This window comes from Coenobita brevimanus, chromosome 71, assembly GCF_032717465.1.
Source record: "Coenobita brevimanus isolate Jiangsu-jjx chromosome 71, ASM3271746v2, whole genome shotgun sequence".
Classification (NCBI taxonomy): domain Eukaryota; kingdom Metazoa; phylum Arthropoda; class Malacostraca; order Decapoda; family Coenobitidae; genus Coenobita; species Coenobita brevimanus.
In genome coordinates, this window is record NC_137024.1 from 35,830,112 (window position 1) to 35,857,558 (window position 27,447).

The following is a 27,447-nucleotide window of genomic DNA, read 5'->3' on the forward strand; positions in this document are numbered from 1 at the left end:
TATGGGGTGTTGGGGAGTGTCATAGTGTGTCCCGCTGTCTGATGAGGTCTTTAATTTCTGGTGTGAAGTTGGGGTTGCGTGTCTTTCAGTTGCCACTAGGGATATGTCTTTTGTCTACGTTTTGTATAATTGTATTGAAAGTGTGCACAGTGGTGTTGATGTTTGTGATGGGTGCACTGTTTAATGTTTTGAAATGTTGTTCTGTTTCAGTTGTGAAGGCCTCCCAGCTGGCTTTCCTATAATTATAGCCTATTTCACAGGAGAAAAGAAATTGCTGTTCGGCAACACACTTCCAAACTGTCCGATTTCGTGCATTCTTGTTGTGAGTAGCTAAATAATATACAGTACAGTGATGTTAAAGACAGCAGCCTTAACTGAAAAACAATAGAATAAAATATATTTAGCTTTTTTTAAACACAAACATGAATGTAACATAAGTGTTAGCAGTCAGCTGATGAAATAAAGAAAAGCTAAGCATACACATTTAAATTTCATGGGGTGCCTGACAGTTGTCATGCATGTAATAAAGTAGTGCAGAACACATGACTTATTAAATAATGACACAGACATCTCCCAGTATCATGTTATTGCATAATACATTAAGAGAAGGTAGACTTAACCTTTTATAGTATTTTTTAACAATTACTGAGAATGAAACAATGACATAGATGATAATAAGTATGCTGGCGCCACGAAGTTCCTCAGATGACAGATTGCAGCGGAAATGCGAGTCAGCCTGACTGACTCAACGATGCTCACACATGACCACACCTACAGTAGGCTTATGCTCCCTACAACCTCGCAAATTGTAAGTAATGATGTTAAACGCTTCACCCATGCTTACTGTAAGTTTGATATTTTAGACAGTTCTTAACATCACTGTACATTATTTAGCTACTCACAACAAGAATGCATGAAATCGGACAGTTTGGAAGAGGGTTGCCGAACGGCAATTTCTTTTCTTCCATGAAACAGGCTATAGTGTATGTGTGTCTGTGGCCAGCTGGGGTGATCCTGGTTATGGTAGTGATGATGACTGGGAGGTGATCAGATCCAAGGGTTTTGACTACTCTCCAGGATGTTCTGGGGGCAAGGTTTGGGGAACAGGTGATGTCTGGGGATGATGGGAGGAAGAGGGTTTGGTGTGGGATTTGGGTATATTCTATCTATCTATCTATCTATCTATAGCCCGACGCCCTAATCCCGCAAAGGGTGGCTGCAGACAAAACGCCTCCAAGTCGCTCTGTCACCCACCATTTGACTCCCCTCCCCCCAACTCACCCCCCCCTCCCTCATATACCTCTCAACTCCATCCCTCCACCTCATCCTCGGTCTACCCCTCCCTCTCCCTCCCTCCACCTCACCTACATACACCCTCTTAGTCAGTCTTTCATTCTCCATTCTCTCCACATGTCCAAACCACCTCAGTGTATTTCTCCTAATCTTTTCAACCACATCCACATCTACCCCACAACGTTCCTTCACTTCTTCATTCGTCAACCTGTCCCTCCATGTCACTCCACATGCTCCTCTCAAGTAACTCATTTCCACTGCTCTCATTCTTGACTTGTTCCCCTCTTGCAAGGTCCACGCCTCACTTCCATACGTCAGGGTAGGGATCACAATACCATCATGCAGTGACTTCTTAACTTCCATACTCACCTCCCTATTTCTCATCACTGCTTTCAGTGTGCCAACAACCTTCCTTCCCTGCTGTACCCTTTCACGTACTTCATCCCCCAAAGTTCCATCCTTACTCATCACACTACCCAAGTACTTGAATGCACTCACATTCTCCATATCCTCACCATCCAACCTCACTGCACACTCTGTGACTTCATTCCTCTCAAACACCATAACTTTACTTTTGTTTACATTAACTTTCAGCTTCCTCCTCCTACACACTGTCCCAAATTCATTCACCAAACCTTGCAACTCCCATTCATCTTCACTCAACAATACTGTATCATCAGCAAACAGCAACACTGGAAGCTTCCAAATCTCACCCTCATTCATTAGGGCCACCCCCACATCCACTGCCCCACCTTGTACCTCCTTTACGACCCCATCCATATATATATTAAACAGCCATGGAGACATTACACACCCCTGTTTCAGTCCCACATTGAGATCAAAGAACTCACTCAGCTCACCATCCACTCGCACCGTAGCCCTAGCTCCCTCGTACATACTCTTCACAGCACTCAACAATTTCCCCTCCACTCCATATTTTCTTAATACCTTCCACATACCTTTCCTATCTATTCTGTCATAAGCTTTATTCAGTATGAAAAGATGATCTGTCTGGGATTGTTGTACCAGCCCTCTGTCTGTGTCAGGATTGTTTACATGCCAGGCCGACGTCTTGGCGTTGAAATTACCACGCAGGATGATGTTGGGTATGTTAGTGATGTGGTGTATTTGTGGAGAGTAATTGTGTGGGATTGTGGGGGATGACTGGGGGGAATGTATGTGTTGGCGATTGTTATATGTGATTCGTTATATGTGATTTGAGATGCAGTTTGGGTTAATGCTAAACAAAGAGACCAGTGAAGCCATACTCACTGTCTGACAGCTTCAAGAAAAATATATAGGAAAGAAAAGGGAGCTGAACTTTGTTTCTGTTCTTTTGGAGCAGGCCTCTGACAGAATCCCTAGAGAAGTGGTGAAGTGGGCAATGAGAAAGCCTGGCACTGAGGAGTGGCTGGTTAGAATGGTTATGGCTATGTATGTGAGTGCTCACACCCTGGTGAGAGTGAACAGAGATTTGAGCGATGAGCTTTCTGTGAATGTTGGGATGCATCAGGGGACAGTCTTGAGTCCTTTATTGTTTGTCAGGTGCTTGAAGCTTTCTCATGTGACTTCAGAAATGCACTCCCATATGAGACGTATGCTGATAACTTGGTGTTGATTGCAGAGAATGTAAGGAAGGCACAGGAAAGATTTAGGAAGTGGAGAAACAGAATGGGGCACAAGGGTTTGACAGTAAATGCGAATAAAATAAGTGATGATATCAAGGGCTGGTGGTGGTACAGTCAAAGCAGAGAAGTGGCCATTAGTAGTTTGCCACAAGTACATGAGAAGTAACTCCATCTTGTGCAGTATGTGTGATAAGTGGGTGCATAAGAGATGTAGTGGAATTAGAAGTAGACTGCAAGGTAATGCTGATTTCGTGTGAGGTGTGTGGGGGATAACATGCAGAGATTGTTAGACGTGAAAGGGTTAATCTTGCTGGTGAGTCTCAAGTGCATGGAGGAGTTTTACTATTTGGGGGACGTGTAATGTGCTGCAGTTGGGGCTGAAGCTAGCTCTGTGGCTAGGGTATACAGCAGTTGAAAGAAATTCTGGGAGCTGCTGTCTCTCCTGACACTGAGAGGGCTTCCTCCATGCTAAAGGATCTTTGTATGTGGCATGTGTTAGGAGTGAAATGCTGTATGGCAGTGAGACTTGGGCAGTAAAGGAAAAGGATAATCACAAGCTCTGACCTACAGAAATGACAATGATTAGATGGATCTGTAGTGCATCCTTGAATGTGAGACCTGGGGGGGCTAGGTTTATGACTGAAGGTCAGAGGAAGGATAGGACTTGAGTGCTATGATGGAGGAGGAGTAGAATGAGATAGTTTAGGCATATGGAGACGATGAAGGACGACAGGTGCGTGCAGACAGTGAAAAGAGTGAACATCGAGGGTAGGGCCGTGAGTGGTGGAACAAAGAAGACCTTGGACGAGCAATGATAACAAAAACCACTGAAACCAAGGGATCGCTGTACAGGTAGTATCTATACCCTAACCTATCTCACTAGGGACATTTCAACATCTGGGCTATGGTACCCTAGCCTCCAAAGCTGGGAATATTGCCGCTATTAGTAGCGCCGCTACTATATTAATAGCAATGGTGGTAACGGCATTACTTTTTTTAGCCAGTAGCGGAACTGAAAGCGCCACCACTTTTTGGCTGTACTCGTGCGTTACTGCGCTCCTCGCTACTCACGCGATGAATACAGGTCCAGAGTCGGTGAGTACATACAGATATGCTGATGGTTTGTTGTATTTATTAACGACAAAAAATAATACTTTAGTCAATTCCGTCAATGATGTTTGTTCTACATTACAGCAGTAATTTATTAATTATTATTTAATAGTAATGTGCAATAATTAGACAGGACTTTGCTAGTTAACGATCGATCATTTAAATTACGTAACTGGCAGCTTGGCGAGCAGCGCACACACACACACACACACACACACACACAAACACCTACCTATCCCCGTCTCTAACTCCCGCTCTCTCCCCAACTCTCTCTTTCAAACTAATTCCCACTCACTACGATATTATTTCGTAACAGTATGTAACTTTCAGTTTCATGTAATGAAAAAAAACATTGCTACTGTATAAATAGCCTTTAAAAGAAAGCACCAGCTCATTTTTACTTTCGTTTTTGTACATATCTTAAATAGGTATCATTGAAAATATAATAAATCTGTATAATATGTATCAATGGTAGGCCACATTTTTTTGCCTTTTATTTACGTATGTAACTTTCAGTAGGTACACTAGGTAACAATGTAAATGAACATTCATTACATTATACAGTAAATACCTTTTTCCTGTACTTTAGGCTCTAAGCTTCATTAAAGTGACACCGACATATATATGATATATAATTTTTTTTTTTTTTCAGTATAAGTATATACTGACATTACCGGAACACAACATAATCACTCACACTGGCTAATATTGTCAAAACAGTATATAGTGTATTGCTACATCACAGATTTTTGTTAACCTTTCCTTCGTGTACCTTTTTCTTAACCAAAGTAGCGGTAGCTGGTGCACTGCTACATTTCTTATCAAGTAGCGAAACCAGTAACGCCACTACTTTTTCGAGCTAGTAACGAGAATGGGAGTGCCACTACTTTTTATTAGTAGCGTTCCCAGCTTTGCTAGCCTCAGCCTCCCTCTGCCCCAAAAGAAGTAACATAGAGATTGGCTGTTATTATTTCTTTTACTTGTAGCAGCCGTGGCTCAGTGGGTTAGAGCGCTCCGCTCTGACTGTATGGTCGGAGGATCGAATCCACCCAAGGGTCATTGGTAGACATCAGGAAGGGCATCCGGTCATAAAATGCTACACGCTCCAAACCAAAGTCCTCTATCCAGGGGCAACGCCTTAGCCCTTATCCATAAAAAGGGATACCTGGCGTAAAACTCACTTTTTTATAGTAACCAACAGATTAACTACAAGGAACAATTCACAAATTGATCCATCTAATGGACATATGGAGGTGAGTAGCCAAGAACTCACCTGAGGAAGGCCCCTCTTCTTGGCTCTCATGGACACTTTGGCAGGGTCAGCTTGAGCCATGCGGCCGTACTCCTCACAATGCTCCTTGTCTTCTGCCCAGATGTACCCTGCAATACAAAAGTAACATCACAATATCAACAAGAAATTGTACCCATTAACTACGTTACATACATTAAATCATTCAGACTGAAATATGCAAATCTGCTGCCATTTCCTATCAGAGCATTCGCAGAAGGGATGATGATGTCAATAATGATGACAATGAACTAGTGACACTTAACTTTCCTAAGCCTCATCTAACCACTTAAACATATAGAGTAAATGCTCGATTTAACCCCTAAAGACTGCATTTTTCTGAAGCACTCAACCCCAGCTGTAATTCGAGGTTGATTTTTCAAGTTTTACCAAGGTAAAATTTTTCCACACAGATTTGAAGAGCTTGAATTTACACCTCAAAAATGCCAATCTCAGTCCCCTATGTCTAATGGTTACCACAAAACTGCCTGCCAGAGATTATAAAAGTCCCCCCTCGTGGTGGGAGAGGAAACAGGAAAATATCAGCAGAAACCTAATTTTCACTAAAGAACCTTACCAAAATCAAGTAAATGAATGTAAAATATGTTTCTACTGATGAAACTAGGGGAGGCGGTGGCTCAGTCGATAAAGAGATGGCCTGCAGTCCTACTGGACCCATGTTCAAATCCCCGCTGGGGTAGGGAACAGTTTAACCCCTACATGCCGGGGGTTTTCCAAGGTCACACGCTCCTCCCTACAGAGGATATCCATGATGGAAAAAAATACCCTTATTTCAAACCCTAATATCTGCTAAACTATATATAATAGCTAGAGAAAAAATTAATGACACATAAGACTCACCAACTCTTCCTCTTTCAAGTGAAAGTATCTCCACGTCTCCAGGTGGTCCCGTCGATAAGTAAGGATAAGTTAAAGTTCAAAAGGTGGCGGGAAGACGCTTGCAACTATACACGTCAACCGGCATTGTTCCGCGTCCCAAATCATGACAGTTATACACGTCAACCGGCATGTAAGGGGTTAAGGATTTGAATTTCATTAAATCAGACTTTACTGATCTACCAGAAAACCCGCTGACAAGTCATAAAAATACCCCCGCTAATACCAATACACCAGTCTTGTATGAGACAGCCCTAGCATGTGTTCAATATGGACGGTGGGTGTTAGCACCAAAGTGGTGATATGTTGAGATGTATGGTATGTAGAAGGACTACTGGGCCTTGGCAGCAGGCTGTAAAGCCTATCCCCAGAGTTGGACACATTAAAAAAAAAAAAAAGTCAGCATGGGGAAAAAAAAAAAAAAAAAAAAAAAAAAAAAATGGCAGAAACCTATTTTCTTTTTTAAAGAACCTCACCAAAACCAATGAAATTAATGTAACATATATTTCTATTTATGAAACTAGGTGCAAGAATCAGCATAAAAAAAAAAAAAAAGTCAGAATGGACAGAGGCCACTCATAGCATGGAAATTACCACATCATATTTAGGACAAAGGATAGGGAGGGAGGTGGGTGGTGATGGGGAGGCGGGTCTCTGGTGGGAGTGAGGGGGGATGAGACACCCCCAAAGTGGGGGAGGTGGTATGGGGGGTATTATGGCAGGAGGAAACACACACAAAGCGTTCATAGTAAGGAAACTGCCACATTATTTGATATAAAGGGAAGGTGGAGGGAGGTGGAGGAGGAGGCGGGTGAGCAGGCATGTGACATCCCCCCATGATGTAGCTGTGATATTGGTGAGTAGTTTGGGTGGGAGGGGATACAGCTGGCTGTATCCAATCAGCCAGGGGTAGGTGGAGACGTGGCTGGTGGGGGGTACCCCCCACAGACCTGGTGAGGGGGCGGGATCTTCCTTCCCATCACCTCAACTCCTAGTTCTGACTGGGTAGAAACCATTTACATCATAAAAGGAGCTGGCTTTGTGCCTGGCAGTTTTTGACAGACCTGCTACAATCGTCAGTCATAGGACTCTACGTGGCAAACCTGCAAACTGACAATCATCAGTCATTGTACTTTAGGGGTTCATGTACTAATTCAGCCAACCTCTATTCCTATTTCTCAAATTTTGGTAAACTTTTCCAGTATTTTGAGGTACTTTCTGCTATATCTTTGAAGGCAACAGTCAAGCCAACCTACTGACAATGCGCACCCAAATCTAGCAACCTATGCTAACTCTCAATGCTACATGACTGAACCCATAATCAATACCCCCACTTAAAAGCATTATTGTGTAATTGTTAACAGTGATGCATACAGAAATGAATCAGTAATAAAATATGCACACATACAGAATAAGATGAGGACAGTAGTCAATCAAATAGTAAAGTAAATAGGGATAGTATATTAACAGAACATGTGCACTTCCATTCCTAAAGCCATTGAGGTACTGAGAAAATTTTGGAAGTACACAGTAATCACTCTAATATCCGAACATCCCCACTAACCAGACATAATCGTCCCGGGATCCAATATTCTCAAAATGGTCTGGGGGGGGGAATCCCCACCCGTAATTTGAACTTGCCGCGCGTGGCGCAGGAGAGCATTGTTGTGGCGCGTCATTCCTCTGATGTCCGATAGAGCGCCGCTGCATCCTCCCCACTTTCCGCCTGTCTCTCGCTGCGAGTGCACGCTCGTCGTTATGGCTGCCCACGTGCTCGCTTTTGTGGTGGTGCCTTACCAGCTGCAGGCACTCCTGCTGCTCTCGGGCCTCCTCTTAGTGTGTGTGATGATGGCACCGCCACCTGAGAAAAGGAAGAGAGTGATGTTGACTCTGGAGAAGAAACGGGAGATATTGGTGAAAGCAGATGCGGGGTGGTCTTCTTCCCGCATCCTCCGCGAGTTCAACCTGGCCCGATCTACTTTGTTCGATATTAAGAGATCCCGAGACAAACTCATGCAGTACACAGCTGACTTCTTGTCAAGAAGCAAACGCAACGTGGAGAGGAAGGTGATGTTTACTCCCAAGTTTGCTGAAATCGACCGCTCCATGTTGATTTGGTATCGACAGCAATGTGCTGCTGGTGTGATGGTACGTGGAACGGAGCTAAAGGCTGCTGCTGAGAAGTTCGCCAGGCTTCACGACGCCCTAGACTTCAAGGAATCAGAGGGTTGGCTCTTTGCGTTCAAGTTACGGCAAGGCCTTACCAACCGTAAAGCTCATGGCGAAGCTTTGGACGCTAACGAGGATGGAGTTGACGAGTTTCGGCACAAGGTGAAGGGCTTGATCGACAGGGAGGGCCTCACTCTCGGTCAAGTCTACAACGCTGACGAAACTGGTCTATTCTATCGCTCGCTGCCAACAAACACTCTAGCCGAGGAGACAGAGAAGCGTGTACCTGGCCGCAAGCTCTCCAAGGAACGGATATCTGCTTTGTGTTGTGCCAATGCTAACAGCATGCACCGGCTTAAGCCCGTTGTTGTTGGCCGTGCAAAGCAGCCTCGGTATCTTCGTGGGGTGATGGATGTCCTTCCTGTCGTCTGGTATCATTCTTTGAAGGCATGGTTTACAGGCGTGATCTTCAAAGACTGGTTCCACCGCCACTTCGTCAAGGAGGTCATCAATTACCAGACGAAGACACTGGGAATCCCGCGCGACCAGGTAAAGGCCCTCCTTCTCCTCGACAATGCACCTGCCCACCCGTGCGACAAGGACTTGGTGGCTGAGAATGGCCGGATTAGGTGCATGTTTATGCCACCTAATACGACTGCTCTCATCCAACCAATGGACCAAGGAGTGATCGTGGCAACAAAGCGCCTATACCGACAGAAGTTCCTGGATGAGGTGATGGTTGTTCTCGAGGACGAGGACGAGCGCAGGGAGGGACGGGACACACGAGGCCAGCGGACTTTGGAAAACCTTCGCCACTACAACATCAAGTCTGCACTGTACAACTGGGCTAGTGCATGGAAGGAAGTCCCTGTGATGACTCTGGAAAATGGTTGGTCTCATCTGCTTCTCGGAACGGATGTGGAGTACGATTTTCTAGGGTTTGACGTGGATGACTTCCCATGCACGGCTACGTATGCACGGCGACGATGTTGATGTGGACGATGTTCGTGAGTGGTTGGATAACGACAAGGGCGATCCTGGGTATCAGACATTGTCTGATATCGAGATCGCGTCTTCAGTTGCAGGTGTCAGTATCGAGCTTGAAGATTCCGACGAGGAAGGCGACGATGATGCGGACTCCTCTCAGCAGGACACTACTCCAGCCATCCCCAAGCTGAGCGCACTCCGGGAACATCTAGAGTTCGTCCTAGACTACCTGGAACACCCGGACTGCGACAGGGAGATGGGGCCCTTGGGACTTGTTGAGGAAGTGCGTGCTTTCAGGCAGCGCATCATCAATTGTCAGAATCGTCGGTCATTGCGTCAATCAATTTCCTAGATTACCTGGAAATTCAGTTTCCCAAACAGAGCAATTGATCAATGGAATCCACTACCGAATGAAATAGTGTGTGCCAAAACAATTTACAAATTTAAGGATATGTACGATAAATATGGTTTAAGACACGGGACAGTACGAGCTTGACTCATTCCTGTAAAGATACAATTAGGTAAGAACACATACATATATGTGTGCACACAAGCAGCAGGTAGGCATTTTTTATATCTTATTTATTTCTCTTGTATACTGAAATTACTTATTTGAATACTATAATTTTGTTTTAATTATTGTACGAAAAATTCGTGGATAACCGAAATCGCGTGAAAAAAGTTCGTGTGAATTAAGGGATAACTTGTATATATATATATATGTATATATATATCTATTGCCAGACGCCTCAATCCCGTTTGGGGTGGCCACAAACAAATCGCCTCCAAGTAGCCCTGTCCCCCGCCATTTCACTGCCCTGCTCCCAACTCACACCCCCCTCTCTCATATACCTCTCCACCCCATCCCTCCATCTCATCCTTGGCCTCCCCCTCCCTCTTCCCCCCTCCACCTCACTCACATACACTCTCTTCGTCAGTCTTTCACCCTCCATCCTCTCCACATGGCCAAACCACCTCAGTGTGTTTCTCATAATGCTTCCTATCACATCCACATCAACACCACAACGCTCCTTTATATCCTCATTCGTCAGCCTGTCTCTCCATGTGACTCCACAGGCTCCTCTTAAATAACTCATTTCCACTGCTCTCACTCTTGACTTGTGTCCTTCCAACAACGTCCAAGCTTCACTTCCGTACATTAGAGTTGGTATCACAATACTGTCATGTAGTAACTTTTTCACTTCCATGCTCACTTCCCTGTTTCTTATCACTGCTTTCAAAGAACCAGCAACCATTCTTCCCTGCTGTACCCTTTCAAGCACTTCACCCTCCAAACCTCCATCCTTACTCATCACACTACCCAAGTACTTAAACGTACAGGACTCACATTTTCCAATTCCTCACCATCCAACCTCGCTGTACATTCACTGACTTCACCTCTCTCAAAGACCATCACTTTACTCTTCCCTATTCTCACCTTTAGATTCCGTTTCTTACACACTCTCCCAAACTCATCCACCAAGCCTTGCAGCTCCCCTTCGTCTTCACTCAACAACACAGAATCATCTGCAAACAACAGAACAGGGAGCTTCCAAACACCATCCCCTCCCACCAGGGCCACTCCAACATCCACCACCCTACCCTGTACCTCTTTTATTACCCCATCCATGTACAGATTGAACAACCATGGAGACATGACACATCCCTGTTTCAACCCAACTTTCAAAGAGAAAAATTCACTTAGTTCACCATCCACACGCACTGCAGCCTTCGCACCATCGTACATACTCTTCACAGCATTCAACAACTTCCCATCTACTCCATATATTCTTAACACTTTCCACAATCCTTGTCTATCCACCCTGTCATATGCTTTCTCCAAATCCATGAAAGCCGCATACAAATTCTTTCCCTTGTCTAGAAAGTTTTCCACTAAAGATCTAAGAATGAATATCTGATCTACACAACCTCTTCCCTTCCTAAAGCCTCCCTGTTCTTCTCCAACTAATTTCTCTGTTCTTTCTCTAACTCTGTCAGTAAGTATCCTACCATACACTTTTCCTATTATACTAAGAAGACAAATGCCCCTATGATTACCACACACTTCTTTTTCCCCTTTTTCTTTGTACAAGGGAATAATTATACCTGACTTCCAATCCTCCGGGCTCTACCTTCCTCCCAGGCCAATCTGCACATCTTTCACATCCATTCTACTACTATCTCTCCCCCATGCTTCAGCATTTCACCACACACTTCATCAATTCCTGGGGCTTTCCCCGATTTAACTCTCTTCATTGCTTCCACAACTTCTATCCTACTGATTTCTTCCTGTCTTCTCACCTCCCTCCTTCTCCCAGCCATTCCCCAGCCACTTATACTCGCATTACTTCCATCCTCTACATTCACCAATTCCTTAAAGTCTTCTCTCCATCTGCTCACTTTTTCTCCCTTCTCCACTAGTAATCTACCATTTTTATCTTTCAATCCCCTGCTAACTTCACTTCCACCCTGTCTTACTCTTTTCACCTCTTTCCAGAACATTTTCTTACAGTCCCTCCACTTTACACTCAAATTCCTTCCAAATTCCTCATCCACTCTCTTCTTACTCTCTCTTACTAATCTTTTCACCTCTCTTTTTCTTTCTACAGTATAACTCTCTCTTCCGCCTCTCAGCTTCTTCCACGCCCCTATTTCTCATCCATTCATTGTATGCTTTCTTCTTTTGTGCCACAGCCTGTCTCACCTCTTCAGTCCACCACGCTGTTCCTTGCACCCCCCTCCGTCTTCTCTTTGTCCCACACACCACATCACATGCTGCACATATTTCTTCTGTAAATATCCTACACACACCTTCCATGTCTTCCAATTGTGTATATATATATATATATATATATATATATATATACATATATATATATATATAGTGTATATATATATATATATATATATATATATATATATAGTGTATATATATATATATATATATATATATATATATATATAGTGTATATATATATATATATATATATATATATATATATATATATATATATATATATATATACATATATATATATATTGTATATATATATATATATATATATATATATATATATATATATATATGTATATATATAGTGTATATATATATATATATATATATATATAGTGTATATATATATATATATATTTAGTGTATATATATATATATATATATATATATAGTGTATATATATATATATATATATATATATATATATATATATATATATATATATAGTGTATATATATATATATATATATATATATATATATAGTGTATATATATATATATATATATATAGTGTATATATATATATATATATATATAGTGTATATATATATATATATATATATATATATATACAGTGGGGCACCAATTTTCGCGCCTAATTGGGTCCAAAAATAATGCGCGAAAGTGGAATTAGCGAAAATTGGGGCATTGTCTTTATGGCAAAAAGGCTAATTGGTTCCCGGTTATCCTAAAGTAACATCAGATTTTCATTTTCACTTGCAATACAGTACATCAAATCACTATTGTACATTGCACTGTGAGATACAAACAATAAAAACTGTACAGTACACATTATGTGAGGAGAAACATACCACAGAGACCAGGTTGAGGTGTTTAATGGATGTTGGGGGTAAGTATCCGAAGCGCATGGCGGGCTTATTTAGCCACGCCAGACGTATTGGCGCCACCTCTTGCTGCCTCGCTACCACCATGCTGTTTCCTCATACTACACACTGTCGATTCTGGGATGTTAAATATACAGCAGATTTCACTGTTTTTTGTGCCCTTGTCCATGTGCTCAACTATCTTCCTTTTCATTTCATTATTATACTGCCGTTTCTTCACTCCAACACGATACTCTCTTTTAGCCTTGGCCTTTCCTCCCGACTTTGAATGTCCCGGCCACTTTTTATCACCACCACTGCCTCCCGGCCCTCCCCCCACACCACCAGGCTCTCCCCCCACACCACCAGGCCCTTTCCCCACACTACCAGGTATAGTAGAGGCCACTGAACCGTGAGAATCCAACACAATGGAGCTAGCACGCTCGTACACAATGGAGGGAATGGGTGGACAGAGTGTTGACATGACGTCATTCAAGATGGCGGTGGGTTGCGGGCGGGCGGTGCAGGAAATTCAAAGTTCAAAATATTGTCCCAAACCCAAAATTTGTGCGCGAAAATCGATTTTTTTCAAGCGAAAGTGGAAGTTAGGGAATATTTGGTGCATGCCGCGAAAGTGGATTCCGCGAATCCTGCTGTAGCGAAAGTTGGTGCACTACTGTATATATATATACACACACACACACACACACAGTGTAATATAGTAATGCTTAACCCATTCAGTCTGATTATATCATCTACATTATACTCTTGCAACCTCCATAGTACTGTACTTTACTTTGGGCGCACCCTCTACAAAACATGTGTGAGAACTGTTATGCTGTAAAGCAATACCATTTGGCTCAAGAAAATGAGACTACATCCAGACTAGAACACAGTGGAATCAGAATGTTGAAACTGATGAGTACAGCATCACTAAATGATAAAACTTAGGAAATGTGCCATGAGAGAGGTCTGCCAAAAGGCACAGATAATCATGAGGTCCATAAGTTAAGATGGTCTGGAAATGTCAGGGGAAGGGTGACTGGCTGAGAAAGGTAACAGTTATGAATGTGGAGGGAAGAATGCCCAGAGGTAGAACGAAATCTGGAATGGGATCTGCACAACAACGTTCAGGACAGGGGTCTCAGAAGGGGAATGACTCACGAACATGACAAATGGAAAGCTGTAATCAGGTGAAAACACCTACAAATGCTAACATGGATCATGGTTTGTAAATGCAACATTTAGGGAACCCTCTTAAAATGAGTGGGTAAGAACAATTTCCTTCAAATTCCTCTACTAAGAAAGGCTTCCCCAAAGTTAACAAAACATTCAAGTGGTTGAAATTGTAAAAATGACCACTCTACTCATTGGCTGATAGTGTCAGTGTAGAGACAAAGGAATGAGTTGTACAACCTTCCCGTAGTGACCAGTCCATGCCCATTTCCAGTGCCTCCTCCAGGTCCCGTGCAGTCATGGGGATGATGCCCTTTGATCCAACTCCAACTGGGATATGGTCAAACATACCCTGGGCTAGTTGCTCCTGTGTGTGCAAATGTATGAATACATTTAATCAAGTTATCAGTATTCCAAACAACAGTTTATGTTCATTCAGTATATCATAAAGATGATTAACAACAAGTATAAGGTCTAACAGAAAAAGCAACTGGCCTTTAGCTGGCTGTAAAAATCAAGGAAGAAGGAACCAAAGACCAGTCTTTAATACCACTCAAAGTACAGTAATCACTCAACTATCCGGACGCTCCGTATCAGGACACACTCCACATACGGACGTTAGGGCCTGGATCTATTATTTCCGTATCCGGATTTATTTGTCCGTATCCGAACATAAAAGTTCTGACATCAGTGACTGGGTGGCCAACAAGTTAAAAAAAAATTGGTTGGGTGGCTCATCGGCCTCTCTGTTCACGTGCAGGTAATAGAGTGTAACCCACAATCTGAGCTAAAATGGCTGTCCGGATCCCTACCAAATGGTCCAAGTGCCTTGGCCACCCAGTTCACTCAGATGCTACCTTGTGCTCACGGGTAATGGACCATAACCTACAGGCTGGGCCAAAATGGATGTCTGGATCCCTAAAGAATGGTCAAAGTCCCTCGGTCACCCAGATCGCATGGATGGTAATGGCCACAAGCAAGTAATGCAGAGTAACACAGACTGCGAACCACATGCTAACTGAAAATGCCCATCTGGCTCATCACTGAAAGGTCAAAGTCCCCCAGCCGGCCGGATCGATGGGAACATACTGGTCTCGCACGAGTAACACGGAGCATAACCCACCAGCAGAGCAAAAGCGCCCGTCTGTGTCCTCACTGAATGGTCAAAGTCCCCCGTCAGCTCTTGCTTCTTCCCCCACCCCATACCTCCTCCGCCCTCACCCAAGCTCACCGCTGAAAGACTTATCTCCCTCCTTGTCCCTCAGTTGTCCCCCATCTTACCATCACTTGCCCAGCCTCTCGGCCTCCCACCCTCCCTGCATTGCAACCAGTGAGTTTTTTAGTTTTTGGTGACATTCAAATATTCTTGGTCATATCAAAATTTCGAAAACAACGAGAAAGCTCATGAAATTCTGCATCTAGATACATGCTTAGCTTTTGCATGGTGCAGACAAAATTTTGCACTAGGATGTTTATAAGTTATTTGAAGGTACAGTATTTTATACTCTTGAACATGTTTATTCTCCATGCATTTCTTTACTCATCAGTTTTTTAAGTTATTATTAGCTTACCTTATAGTATAAACACCAATGAAGATGACAGTCTACAATTTATACCAATATAGCCATTGCTGGGGCCACATTTGGCCATGGGAAAGTTCTTCTTTGTGCCGCAGAAGCAGCCATCACTCTGTTGTTGTCCCAGAAACTTTTTGAAAAGTTATGGCTCCCGAGAGGATTCATTTTTCATTCATCATCCAATCATACATTGCCCCATAAGGAGCATAGGAGCCCGGGGCTAAGCAAGTTGGCCCTAACATTTAAGATGAGAACGACCAGCCTCACTCATCCCTGGGTGTCATTACATGAGCAATAAACCCTAACCACCCCTTGGATATAAACCTTCACCAGCTCAATCCGATTGGAGTGCCATAATTGCCCATTAAACTACCAAGCGCCAAAATTTGGTTATATGGTTACCACCCAGCACAGTAAATGGTTTCCTGGTGTACAGGAAACCATTTAGCTTGTCACTCAGTGTACAGTCACCCACAGGCAGAAGGAAGAGGAATGAATGAATGAAAGAAAGACAGAAGAGAGACTGTAAAGTCACCTGTGGGCAGAAGGGTGAGGAAAGAACAAAGGAAAGAAAGGCAGATGATGATGGAAGGAATGAAGAATGGAGGACAGGAAAGGGCAGACACCCGAGAGCAGCACTACATTGAGTGAGTGGATGGTGAGTGCCCACACCTACCACAATCCCACGAGGATTAAAAGTACTTACTGCAACCATCGTCTTCACTTATTTTTTTGTGGACTTTTGATGTTTATGTTTTCGTAGTGCCAAGGATTATAATGGATATTCACATGTATGATCTTATGTCTAAGTACAGCTGAGAGACCCAAGAACACTGCCAAAAATAGGAGGAGTACTGTATATTTAAGGTAGGATATTTGTGGATTTTTGTTGTTTATGCATTGTTTTCTTAGTGTCTAGCATTACACTGCAGTGGTGGATCCAGGATTTTGAAGAGGGGGTGTGTTTTTGGCCCATAGGGTCTGAATGGCCGCCAAAGGCCCTTAATTGTGCACACTCTGCATGCATGTGAAAGGGCCGGAGGCCTGTGGTTGGGGGTCTGGGGACCACTTCTGGGCCCCAGAAAATTTTCACATATTTAATGCAATTTGGTGGCATTTGGTGCAATATGGGCAACTACAAATATTAGCAAATCCACAAGAAATTTATTTTTTGACCCAAATGAAAAGCTCTTGATCTGACACCGAGTACCTGGATGCTGAAAACAGGAATCCAAGACCACACTTAAGATGGGAGAGGATTAAATGAATGGGAGAAAATGATGCTGATAAGACTTGACAAAATAAAATCGATGGTTTGGACAGGACAGAACTTTAATTTGTTTTATCCACCAATAGTAATTTGTGAAGAATTTTTGCCTGGATGACTAGCAAATGCCAATTACCCCCCAAAGAAAATGGCAATCAGATTTGACTGAACACAATTTAATCGTGGATTTTATTCATGAATGATAAATTTCCTAGGACATTTATTTTACACCCCAGAGAGATGACTCTGAACTAGCTACACAAGGTATTTACTTCAATTCAACTTACCTCCTTCTTGTTATAAAATCTGTGATTTTCCTATTTTTTCTGATGTTTGACATTGTTTTCCTCCTAAAAACAAGAGGTCACGCTTGAATGGAATCTCTGGTGTAATATCACGTTTTCCTGGAAAAACATTGGCCCCAGGGACTTGGGACGAGAGATTTACAAGGATAACGACGGGGATTGGCCAATTCATTATCTACGAGTTATTTGTGTGTTGCGAATGTCAACTTGTGAAAGGGAATTGTCATAAATACTGTGCTCTTGCACAGTGAACGAGTTTATGGGTGGCACACGAGTTCGTTCACTGTGAACAACATATCTCATGGGAAAAATAGCATATGGGAGGCACCACTCCCTCAAAGTACACTTTTGGAGCCATAGAGATGTATTAAATCGCACATTTCGAACACATACAGTACAGATATACAGGGTGTAATGCAACGTATGACAAAAACTTACACCAATGACCTATCATGTAATTTTGAGTATATTTTGTTCTATAAACATATGCTCTCTGCGACCCCAGTTCAGTACCCAGCATTCAGCTGTTTTGTGTAAAAGCTTTGTCTCTTGCATGTGCCATTGGGTGAGAGCTTCGCAGGGCGAGGGAGACGAGTATTATTAGCTTATACTGTACTGTACATGAAAATCCCATATCCTATCAGTAGGCACGAGTTTTAAGAAGAAACTTTACGTAGTCTATTGATTCTTTAACATCAAGTCATGCATTCATGCAATTCTTTTGCACAAATTGACTGTAATTAAGGATTAAATTCAAATTTTATGGCTTGCAAGGGAGTATTTTATGGCTTGCAAGGGAGTAGGGAGGGAGGGAGGACAGGCTGGTGTGTTGTTGCCAGTTGTGTAATATTTGGTTTGCAGGATGTTGCTACCAGCATTATCGTAACACCCACAGCTCATTCAGTGAAAGAACATTACTGTACTGAGTGACTAGCATCACTTTAAGTCAGGAGTAATATTATTATTCATTACAATTTTTCTGCTGCAAGTAAATGTGGCACCATTATTTTCATATGATGACGTGAGAACAGTGATACAGGATTGCCAATGTAATGACTATGCAGGAAGACCTATTTTTTTGCTTCTACTTGCGGCACTAACATCTAGCAACATGATATCTAGCTACATTCTGGATATTTTTGCCATTTTTAGGTGATATTCTAAAGATTTTATCATATTTTCTAACGATGTTTTGCAGTGTTTATTATCTAGCGACATTCTAGAAAATTTTTGGGACTAAACTAGCGAGATTGATGAGAAGGACTTGGCAACCCTGCGTCCACTGTCATTTGAACGGGAACATTTGCAGGGGAGGCACACACTTCAAATACTGTTCTCCGCGTTCTGTTGTTCACCGGGTTCAGCTTCACTTGTTCATGAAGCAGCATGTACAGCAATGAAGAATATTCAGATATCGTGTATTTTTTTACGGATTCTGCGATGGTAATGCCAGTGCTGCAGGGAGGAACACAGGAGGAGATACCCAATGGTGCCATGTTTACTTGCAGCAGAAAAATTGTGATAAGTAAAATTCTTCCTGACTTAAAGTGAGGCTAATCTCCCTTTAGAATAATGTTCTTTCATTGAATGAACTGTGGGTGTTATGATAATGTTGGTAGCAACATCCTGCAAACCAAATATTACATAACTGGCAACAACATACCAGCCTGTCTTCTCTCCCTCCCTACTCCCTTGCAAGCCATAAAATTTGAATTTAGTCCTTAATTACAGTCGATTTGTGCAAAAGAATTGTATGAACGCATGGCGATGTTAAAGAATCAATAGACTACGTAAAGTTTCTTCTTAAAACTCGTGTCTACTGATAGGATATGGGATTTTCATGTACAGTACAGTATAAGCTAATAATACTCGCCTCCCGTCGCCCTGCGAAGCTCTCACCCAATGACACATGCAAGAGACAAAGTTTTTATACAAAACAGCCGAATGCTGGGTACTGAAATGGGGTCACAGAGAGCATATGTTTATAGAACAAAATATACTCAAAATTACACGATAGATCATTGGTGTAAGTTTTTGTCATACGTCGCGTTACACCCAGTATAAAATATAAAACACATGGTTAATTAACCTAAATGGAGCAGAGGGCAGTCCTGATTGGCTTGAATGCAGGTGGTTCCTAGGCAGAGACACACACTTAGGGTGTCCCCGACACATCACCTTCTACTCCCTCGTTCCTGTCACCAGTCTGTATTTGTTAAATGTGTGGGCATGCATCTCCCTTATCATCTCTCTCAAATCTACTTTCTTCTGTAAAAACTGATTGGAATTTCTTGTTATGTATTTCACAAATATCATTTTCTTGGATACAGATTATTCGTTCATCAATGATGGACTGTATTTAATTTTTAACTGTGGTTTTGCATCAAATGTAGATGTAAAACAGCTTCAGTTGATCACTACTTTTATTTATAATTTCTTCAAACTGTCTTTGAGCCTCCCTCCTCATTTTTGTATAATCATTTCTTGCTTGTTTATAGCTGTTATATGCCCTCCCACTACTGGTCTTCTGTATCTATTCCACAGCAAATCTCTTTTCTCTTTTGCTTTTCCACAGTTTGTATTAAATCATTTCTTTATCCTTAATTCTGTTTCTCTGCACTGAGGGATATAATTTTGGACTCTTGTTTTATAAAATTCAAAGAATTTTCTATGTACAACATTTATATCTTTTCCTCTAAGTTCCTTTTCCCAATCTATTTCTATAAAGTACTTCTTTAGGTTATGATAGTCGCCTTTTTTGTATTCTGGGCTCTTTTTGTAACTTTCATTATTGCTAACTACAGTAAGTCCTCGCATTTTACTGCGATGCCTTATTTTTCACACAAGAAAAAAGTTTCCGAGTTGTCTCACAATTCGTGAATTTCCCCACAATTCGATGCTCCCAGCCAGCAGCCAACGACGCAAACTGATGCTCATTTGTTGGCGGCCATCTTGCAACCACCCTGTCCACCATAACCGACATGGCAACCACCTTCAATGCATACACCAGGACTATGCCTGAGGCTACCAACATCCTATTGACCTTGAGTGATCTAAAGTCTCAAGTGATGGCCGTCTACAACAGAAAAATAACATCAGGTTCATGTACCCTCAAGAAATCGTTGATTTCTAACCTTGCTGATATTAAACCATCAGCATTAGTATATGCCACTTGTAAACTCTTTTTGTTGTTTTTTATACTGTCCTCTCTCCTTCTCTCCATCAGTACCACTTCCTCAATTTCTGATCCATAACTCTCCAACAAAACACTGTCTTCTCTTCCTCTGTTCTCTGTTCGTTTTTTCCCTTTGCTTCCTTTACTAACTCATTTATTTTAGCTCTTTCTTCCTCGTTTGCATCTCTCCTTAACCAAACATTTTTTAAACCCTTCTTTGTCTGATAATTTTGATGTTCTATTGTTGATTTTGTTTACCATTACCTGGGACTTAAACTTTACCTTCAATGGCCTCGCCCCTCCTTCCTCGTACTTTCCTAACCTAAACACTTCTTCAATCTCTTCTTGAGCTTCAGTGTGTGTGTGTGTGTGTGTGTGTGTGTGTGTGTGTGTATTTACCTATTTGTAGTATACAGGAATTGAGCAATGCTCGTGTTGTCCGGTCTCCATATCCACATTTATCAAGTCTACCTTTACACACATGAATGTTTTTCTCATGCACCACCTCTTTGTCTAAGTCGTTCCAAATATTTAAGTATTTACCTAATATACCTAATTGTGATATACACGGAATGTACTATGCTCGTGGGTTTCCATCGCTGTTTCTCAATAAGTCAAATTTGGCTTTAAACTCGTTTAAGTTTTTAGACTGGACGATCTCTTTGTCCAGGCTATTCCATAAGTCTATACTTCTGTAAGGAAAGCTATATTTCTTGATATCCTTCAAGCAGCTTGACTTTTTCAATTTCATTACGTGTCCTCTTGTTGCTCTCTTATCCCATATAAACAAATCTTCTTTGTCAATTTTATCTACTCCCACCAGGGTCCTGAACACTGCAATCATGTCTCCCCTCTTTCTCCTTTCCTCTAAGGAAGGTAAATCCAGTTTTTCCAGCCTCTCTCTGTATGACAGGTCTATCAGACTGGGGACCATCTTGGTTGCTGTTCTTTGTATTCTCTCAATCTTGTTTATATCTCTCTTTTTGTGTGAGGATCACACTACTGCTGCATATTCTAACCTGGGGCGGATCATTGCCACTATCAATTTTTTCATCATCTCCTCATCCATATAATGAAATGCTACTCTTATGTTAGTCAAGAGTTTATAAGTCTCTCCAACTATCTTGTTAATGTGCTTTTCTGGTGACAAACTATCTTGGACCAGCACTCCCAAATCTTTCTCTTCTCTCCTTTTTGTGATTAATTCATTACCCAACAAATAATTCAGTGATGGCCACCTGGTACTTTTACCCATTTCCAATATTTTACATTTCTTTACATTAAATTTCAATTCCCACGTCCGGCTCCAACTGTGTATCCCATCCAAATCCTCCTGCAGTATTTTACAATCCTCCTCAACCTCTACCTTCCTCAAGATCTTTACATCATCAGCAAACAGACTTGCATAACTGTTCACTCCATCTACCATATCATTTACACAAATAAGGAACATTACTGGTGCCAACACCGAGCCTTGAGGGACTCCACTTGTTACGGGTGTGTGTGTGTGTGTGTGTGTGTGTGTGTGTAGGGAAGCCAAGTTGGTTGGTGTTTCCATTCTTTTACCGAACAAAATTCATTAAATGAACATAACGTTCGGCCAGCCCAAGGTGGTTGCTGAAACAAAAATTTGTTAAAAGAGGGTACAGTAAGGGTTTCCTGTGTAAATATAAACAGCTCTGATCCCGTCATACCTTCTTTGGCCTTAGCTTCATTGCCAAAAGTCTGCTTAACCTTCCTGATGGTTTCAGATTGCAGGTCAATATTTTTTCTTTTATATGAAATTTGATGCAATAACACTGCCTCAGTCACTCAGGCATCACACCATAAACAAAAATGCATCCAGTAACAAGAACACATCCTCAAACACACACTTCTTGGCAGCGACTAGGCTGGACAGCAGCACTGCACATATGCTAGCACACACACAACGATTTGAGGTCAAGGTTAATGAGTCATATTCCATTGCTCCTACTGTTTACAGGAAAAAAAATATGGTGTTACTTTCTGATCACATCTCGTATTTATACAGCATGCAAGCATACAAAATACAAGTTATATATGTTGCCAACCATATCTGATACATACAAAATTACTACATTCACCTGAAAGTTACTACTGTACTACCAAAAAGAAGTGTCCAATTCTATTACAGTATATCTGCAACACCAGTGGTACAGTCAAAATTAAGTAATACCTTAATGTTCTGGGAAAACATCAGGGAAAAAAGAACCATCTGAGACAATCAGTGGTTCAGTTAAGACTCTGGTTATGATTCACTTGTTGTTGCCTAATCTTTAGACCAAATGAGAATACACTTGATTCCTCAACTGTACCAGTACTAAAGTGGCCTGATCTAATCATTGAGAACTTGCCTTGATAGGAAGGACATCAGCTTCTGTTAGGTTGGTGCGCAGCAAGCGAACCCCACAGTTAATGTCAAAGCCCACACCTCCGGGAGAGACAACTGCCTTGGGGTCATCCATGTCAAATGCTGCCATATTACCTATTGCATTATAAAATCAGAAATGACAATCAGACGTACATTTACATAACAGAATTTTGAATAAAATTTTGACAGATGAATCAATAACAGCAAAGGTCTACACAGACTGAAAACAATTAAATATATATATATCCCACAATCACTTACACTCTATAATAAGTTTCAGAGCTAAAAACCCATTCTGGCTGAACTCACAAGCAGGAACAAGCTAGACATGAAAGAGCTTACGGAATTTATTGGTTCAGGATTTGCCTTCATCTACTAATACAGTATATTTCATCAACTCAAAGTCAAATGGCCACCTCTTAGGGGATTATGGCATCTGGCAATAGATAGACTGATAGGTAGAATAATCATCATCATCATCATCATCATCATCCAATCCTACGTTGCCCCATGAGGAGCGAAGCCCAGGGCTAGGCAGTTGGTCCTGACATTTAAGATGAGAGTGACCAGCCTCACTCATCCCTGAGTGCCATTACACGAGCAATAAACCCCAATCACCCCTTGGATAGATACCTTCACCGGCTCAATCCGATTGGAGCGCAATAATTACCCACTAAACCACCATGCACCAAAATTTGATTATATGGTTACCACCCAGCATGGTAAATTGTCTCCTGGTGTACAGGAAACTATTTGGCTTGTCACTCAGTGTAGAGTCACCCACAGGCAGAAGGAAGAGGAAAGAATGAAGGAAAGACAGACAGAAGAGGAAGTGTAAAGTCACCCGTAGACAGAAGGACACGGAAAGACTGAAGAGTAGATAGACAGAAGAGGATGGCAGGAAAGAAGGATGGAGGAGAGGAAAGGGCAGAAACCTGAGAGCAGCACTACATCGAGTAAGTGGATGGTGAGTGTCCCCACCTACCACAAAAATATATTTCTTGTATCAAAAAAAATACTGACTGAGGGTAACAACAACTAAATATTGATGTTTAATCATTACATGGAGTACAAAGGAAATAATCATTGGCCTCAATCCAGAATTTTAAGGAGCGGTCCAGACACTGAAGGTGAGGCTGATCAGTCTCATGCCCGAGTCACACTACGTGAGCCAAGAATCCCAACTTTCCTTAATGCTTTGGCCTTCAACTGGAGTTTAAAATGAATCAAGTTGAAAACATACTTTGTTGTCTATTCTAGCTACTGCCAAATGGTTTTAATCAGCTTTGGACATTTTTCAAGATGGAGAGGTTTGAAACAATCTACAATTACCCCTTCAGCATGAGGGCATACTTTTTCTTCTGCTGTTACTAATGCCAGGTAGTTTTTTGAGCTTAGAGAGATCCCATAGATTAAGTAGTTAATTATTTCAACAATAACATAATGAAATGCTTGCATATCACGTCATAACAACATACTTCATGCATTCATGCTTTTCCTAGCATCCTTGTGCCACTTACAAGAACTATACTGTATTCTGTCCACTTAAACTTGACAAACTGCCATATCCATAATGAATGCTGAGTTGTAACAAAAAAAATTAACACTGGAATATAAAACTAATCTGGATGATGTGCTCTGGAAAGGGTGTAGAGCCACAGTACCATTTTATCTGAGCTATAAAAAATATGATGTAAATGGACAAAAATCTCTGAAAAGTTATGGTGGACAATCTATAGTTATACTGCAGTGCCCTGACACTGCACATGGTATGTAATATATGCACTAACCAATTGCAAAGCCATATCCGGAGTGAACATCAGGGAGACCAACAGATCTGCCGACAATGCCTGGCAGTGCTGCCACATTAGCTATCTGCTTCACGCCGGGCAGGAATCCTCCAACAGTACCAGGTCGGCACGAATTTCGGAGCTCTTCAAACATCAGTTTTTCTAGATGGTCATTGACATAGAATATGCCTTCAACCTGCAAAAATAAGAACAAGATACAAGCAATGGCAGATAATACATCTTAAATCCTTCATCTCCTGACACAGATTTTATGTTTGCTATTTCAAGACAATTTCATTAAACCTAGGAAACACCTCTCAAACTAAAGAGGATAATGAAGACTATATATAAAACCCCTCCAGTCACAAATTCTATTCAAATTAGAATGCAACTGTCTGGAGATTGCAAGAATAAATCAATAATACAGACCCGCTAATTCATGGGAATGGAATGATATTTGTGGTAGGTGGGGGCGCTCACCATCCACTCACTCGATGTAGTGATGCTCTCGGATGTCTGCCCTTTCCTATCCTCCATCCTTCTTTCCTTCCATCCTCTTCTGTCTTTCACTTCAGTCTTTCCACGTCCTTCAGCCTACGGGTGACTTTACACTCCCTCTTCTGTCTCTCTTTCCTTCATTCTTTCCTCTTCCTTCTGCCTGTGGGTGACTCTACACTAAATGACAAGCCAAATGGTTTCCTGTACACCACGAAACCATTTACTATGCTAGGTGGTAACCATATAACGAAATTTTGGCACCTGGTGGTTTAGTGGGTAATTATTATGCTCCAGTCGGACTGAGCCTGTGAAGGTTTATATCCAAGGGGTGGTTGGGGTTTATTGCTCAAGTAGTGCCACTCAGGGATGAGTAAGGCTGGTCACTCTCATCTTAAATGTCAGGACCAACTGCCTAGCCCCAGGCTCCTACACTCCTCATGGGGCAACGTAGGATTGGACGATGGATGGATGTATATATATATATATATATATATATATATATGTATACACATATACGCATACCCTGGTTTAACGATGCAATTCGTTAGGTAAAGCCTCATCATCAGACGGGGTATAATATATCAGGGTACTTTTAAGAAAATGTTCTGGAAAGAGGTGAAGAGAGTATGTCAGGGTGGCAATGATGTTAGTAGGGGAGTGAAAGATAAAAATGGTAGATTACTAGTAGAGAAGGGAAAAAAAGTGAGCAGATGGAGAGAACCATCTATCTATCTATCTATCTATACCCCGACGCCCTAATCCCGCAAAGGGTGGCCGCAGACAAAACACCTCCAAGTTGCTCTGTCACCCACCATTTGACTACCGTCCCCCCAACTCACCCCTCCTCCCTCATATACCTCTCAACTCCATCCCTCCACCTCATCCTCGGTCTAACCCTCCCTCTTCCTCCCTCCACCTCACCTACATACACCCTCTTAGTCAGCCTTTCATTCTCCATTCTCTTCACATGTCCAAACCACCTTAGTGTATTTCTCATAATCTTCTCAACCACATCCACATCCACCCCACAACGTTCCTTCACTTCTTCATTCGTCAACCTGTCCCTCCACGTCACTCCATATGTTCCTCTCAAGTAACTCATTTCCACTACTCTCACTCTTGACTTGTTCCCCTCTCCCAAGGTCCATGCCTCGCTTCCATTAGTCAGGGTAGGGATAACAATACTATCATGCAGTGACTTCTTAACTTCCATACTCACCTCCCTATTTCTCATCACTGCTTTCAGTGTACCAACAACCTTCCTTCCCTGCTGTACCCTTCCATGCACTTCATCCCCCAAAGTTCCATCCTTACTCATCACACTACCCAGGTACTTGAAAGCACTCACATTCTCCATATCCTCACCATCCAACCTCACTGCACACTCTGTGACTTCATTCCTCTCAAACACCATAGCTTTACCTAAGCCAAACACCTGTGACTAACTCACTAAAACCACAAATCAAATATGAATATCATCAAATATGTCTGGCAAAAAATCAAGCTTGGTAGACTGTACCTCAAAATGATAATGTTCACCCCACCTACAGCTACAACAAATTTATTGAAGTCTAAAAACAGTTTATAAACCAACCTAAACAAGCAATTTTAATCTAAAATATCAAAATCGGTAAGAAAAATCAAAACCCACCATTAAACCGGGGTTTGGTCATTGTTAGGCAGGGTATGGCGCAATTTCTACCCCCACCGTTAAGCCGGGGTATTGCATCTAGGGGTATTGTATATCGAGGTATTACAGTATTAAATATATATATACATACAGTACATCCCCACAGTACGCAAGTTCCGAGTACGTGATCCCCCTTGTACGTGAGAACCCCCCCCCCACCCCTTTTTTTTTATTAGTACGCGAACTGAACTCCTTGTAAGCAAGATGGGGGGCGAAGAGTGGCCCAAATCCGGGGTTACCCCGAGTACACGACATTGCCCCCCCAAGAAGTGATAACGGTTACTTACGCTCTGCCCACCTTGTAACATTGATGCTGAGCACTCGTCACGTGATGCCCATATGCGCTGCTTGGAGGGTGGTGAGATGAGAGTCCCAGCAGAGGACACACGCGTGCACAGAGGGTACACTCGCTGTTCCAGCTACGTCCGAATGTACTCTGAGGCTTTTTTTTGTGAGCCAAGATGTCTGCCCCCTCCTCCAAAAAGAAGAAGTGCATCACCCATGCCATGAAGATGCAAGTCATTAGGAAGATGGAGAGTGGGAAAGGTAACACGGTCATTGGCAAGGAACTAGGCTTGGCAGAATCG

The 27,447-nt window shown here is 42.1% G+C and overlaps 1 protein-coding gene across 1 annotated transcript in view; it reads right to left on the reverse strand.

Moving 5' to 3' along the window:
- Positions 1-27,447, reverse strand: part of RtcB (RtcB RNA ligase) — a 144,139-nt gene that overhangs the window by 81,916 nt on the left and 34,776 nt on the right. Inside the window, exons 3-6 of the mRNA XM_080277926.1 lie at positions 24,673-24,868; positions 22,866-22,996; positions 14,407-14,533; positions 5,305-5,411 (exon numbers count right to left, since the gene is read on the reverse strand). Coding sequence (XP_080134052.1) covers positions 5,305-5,411; positions 14,407-14,533; positions 22,866-22,996; positions 24,673-24,868 — 561 coding nt within the window. The remainder of the gene's footprint in view (positions 1-5,304; positions 5,412-14,406; positions 14,534-22,865; positions 22,997-24,672; positions 24,869-27,447) is intronic.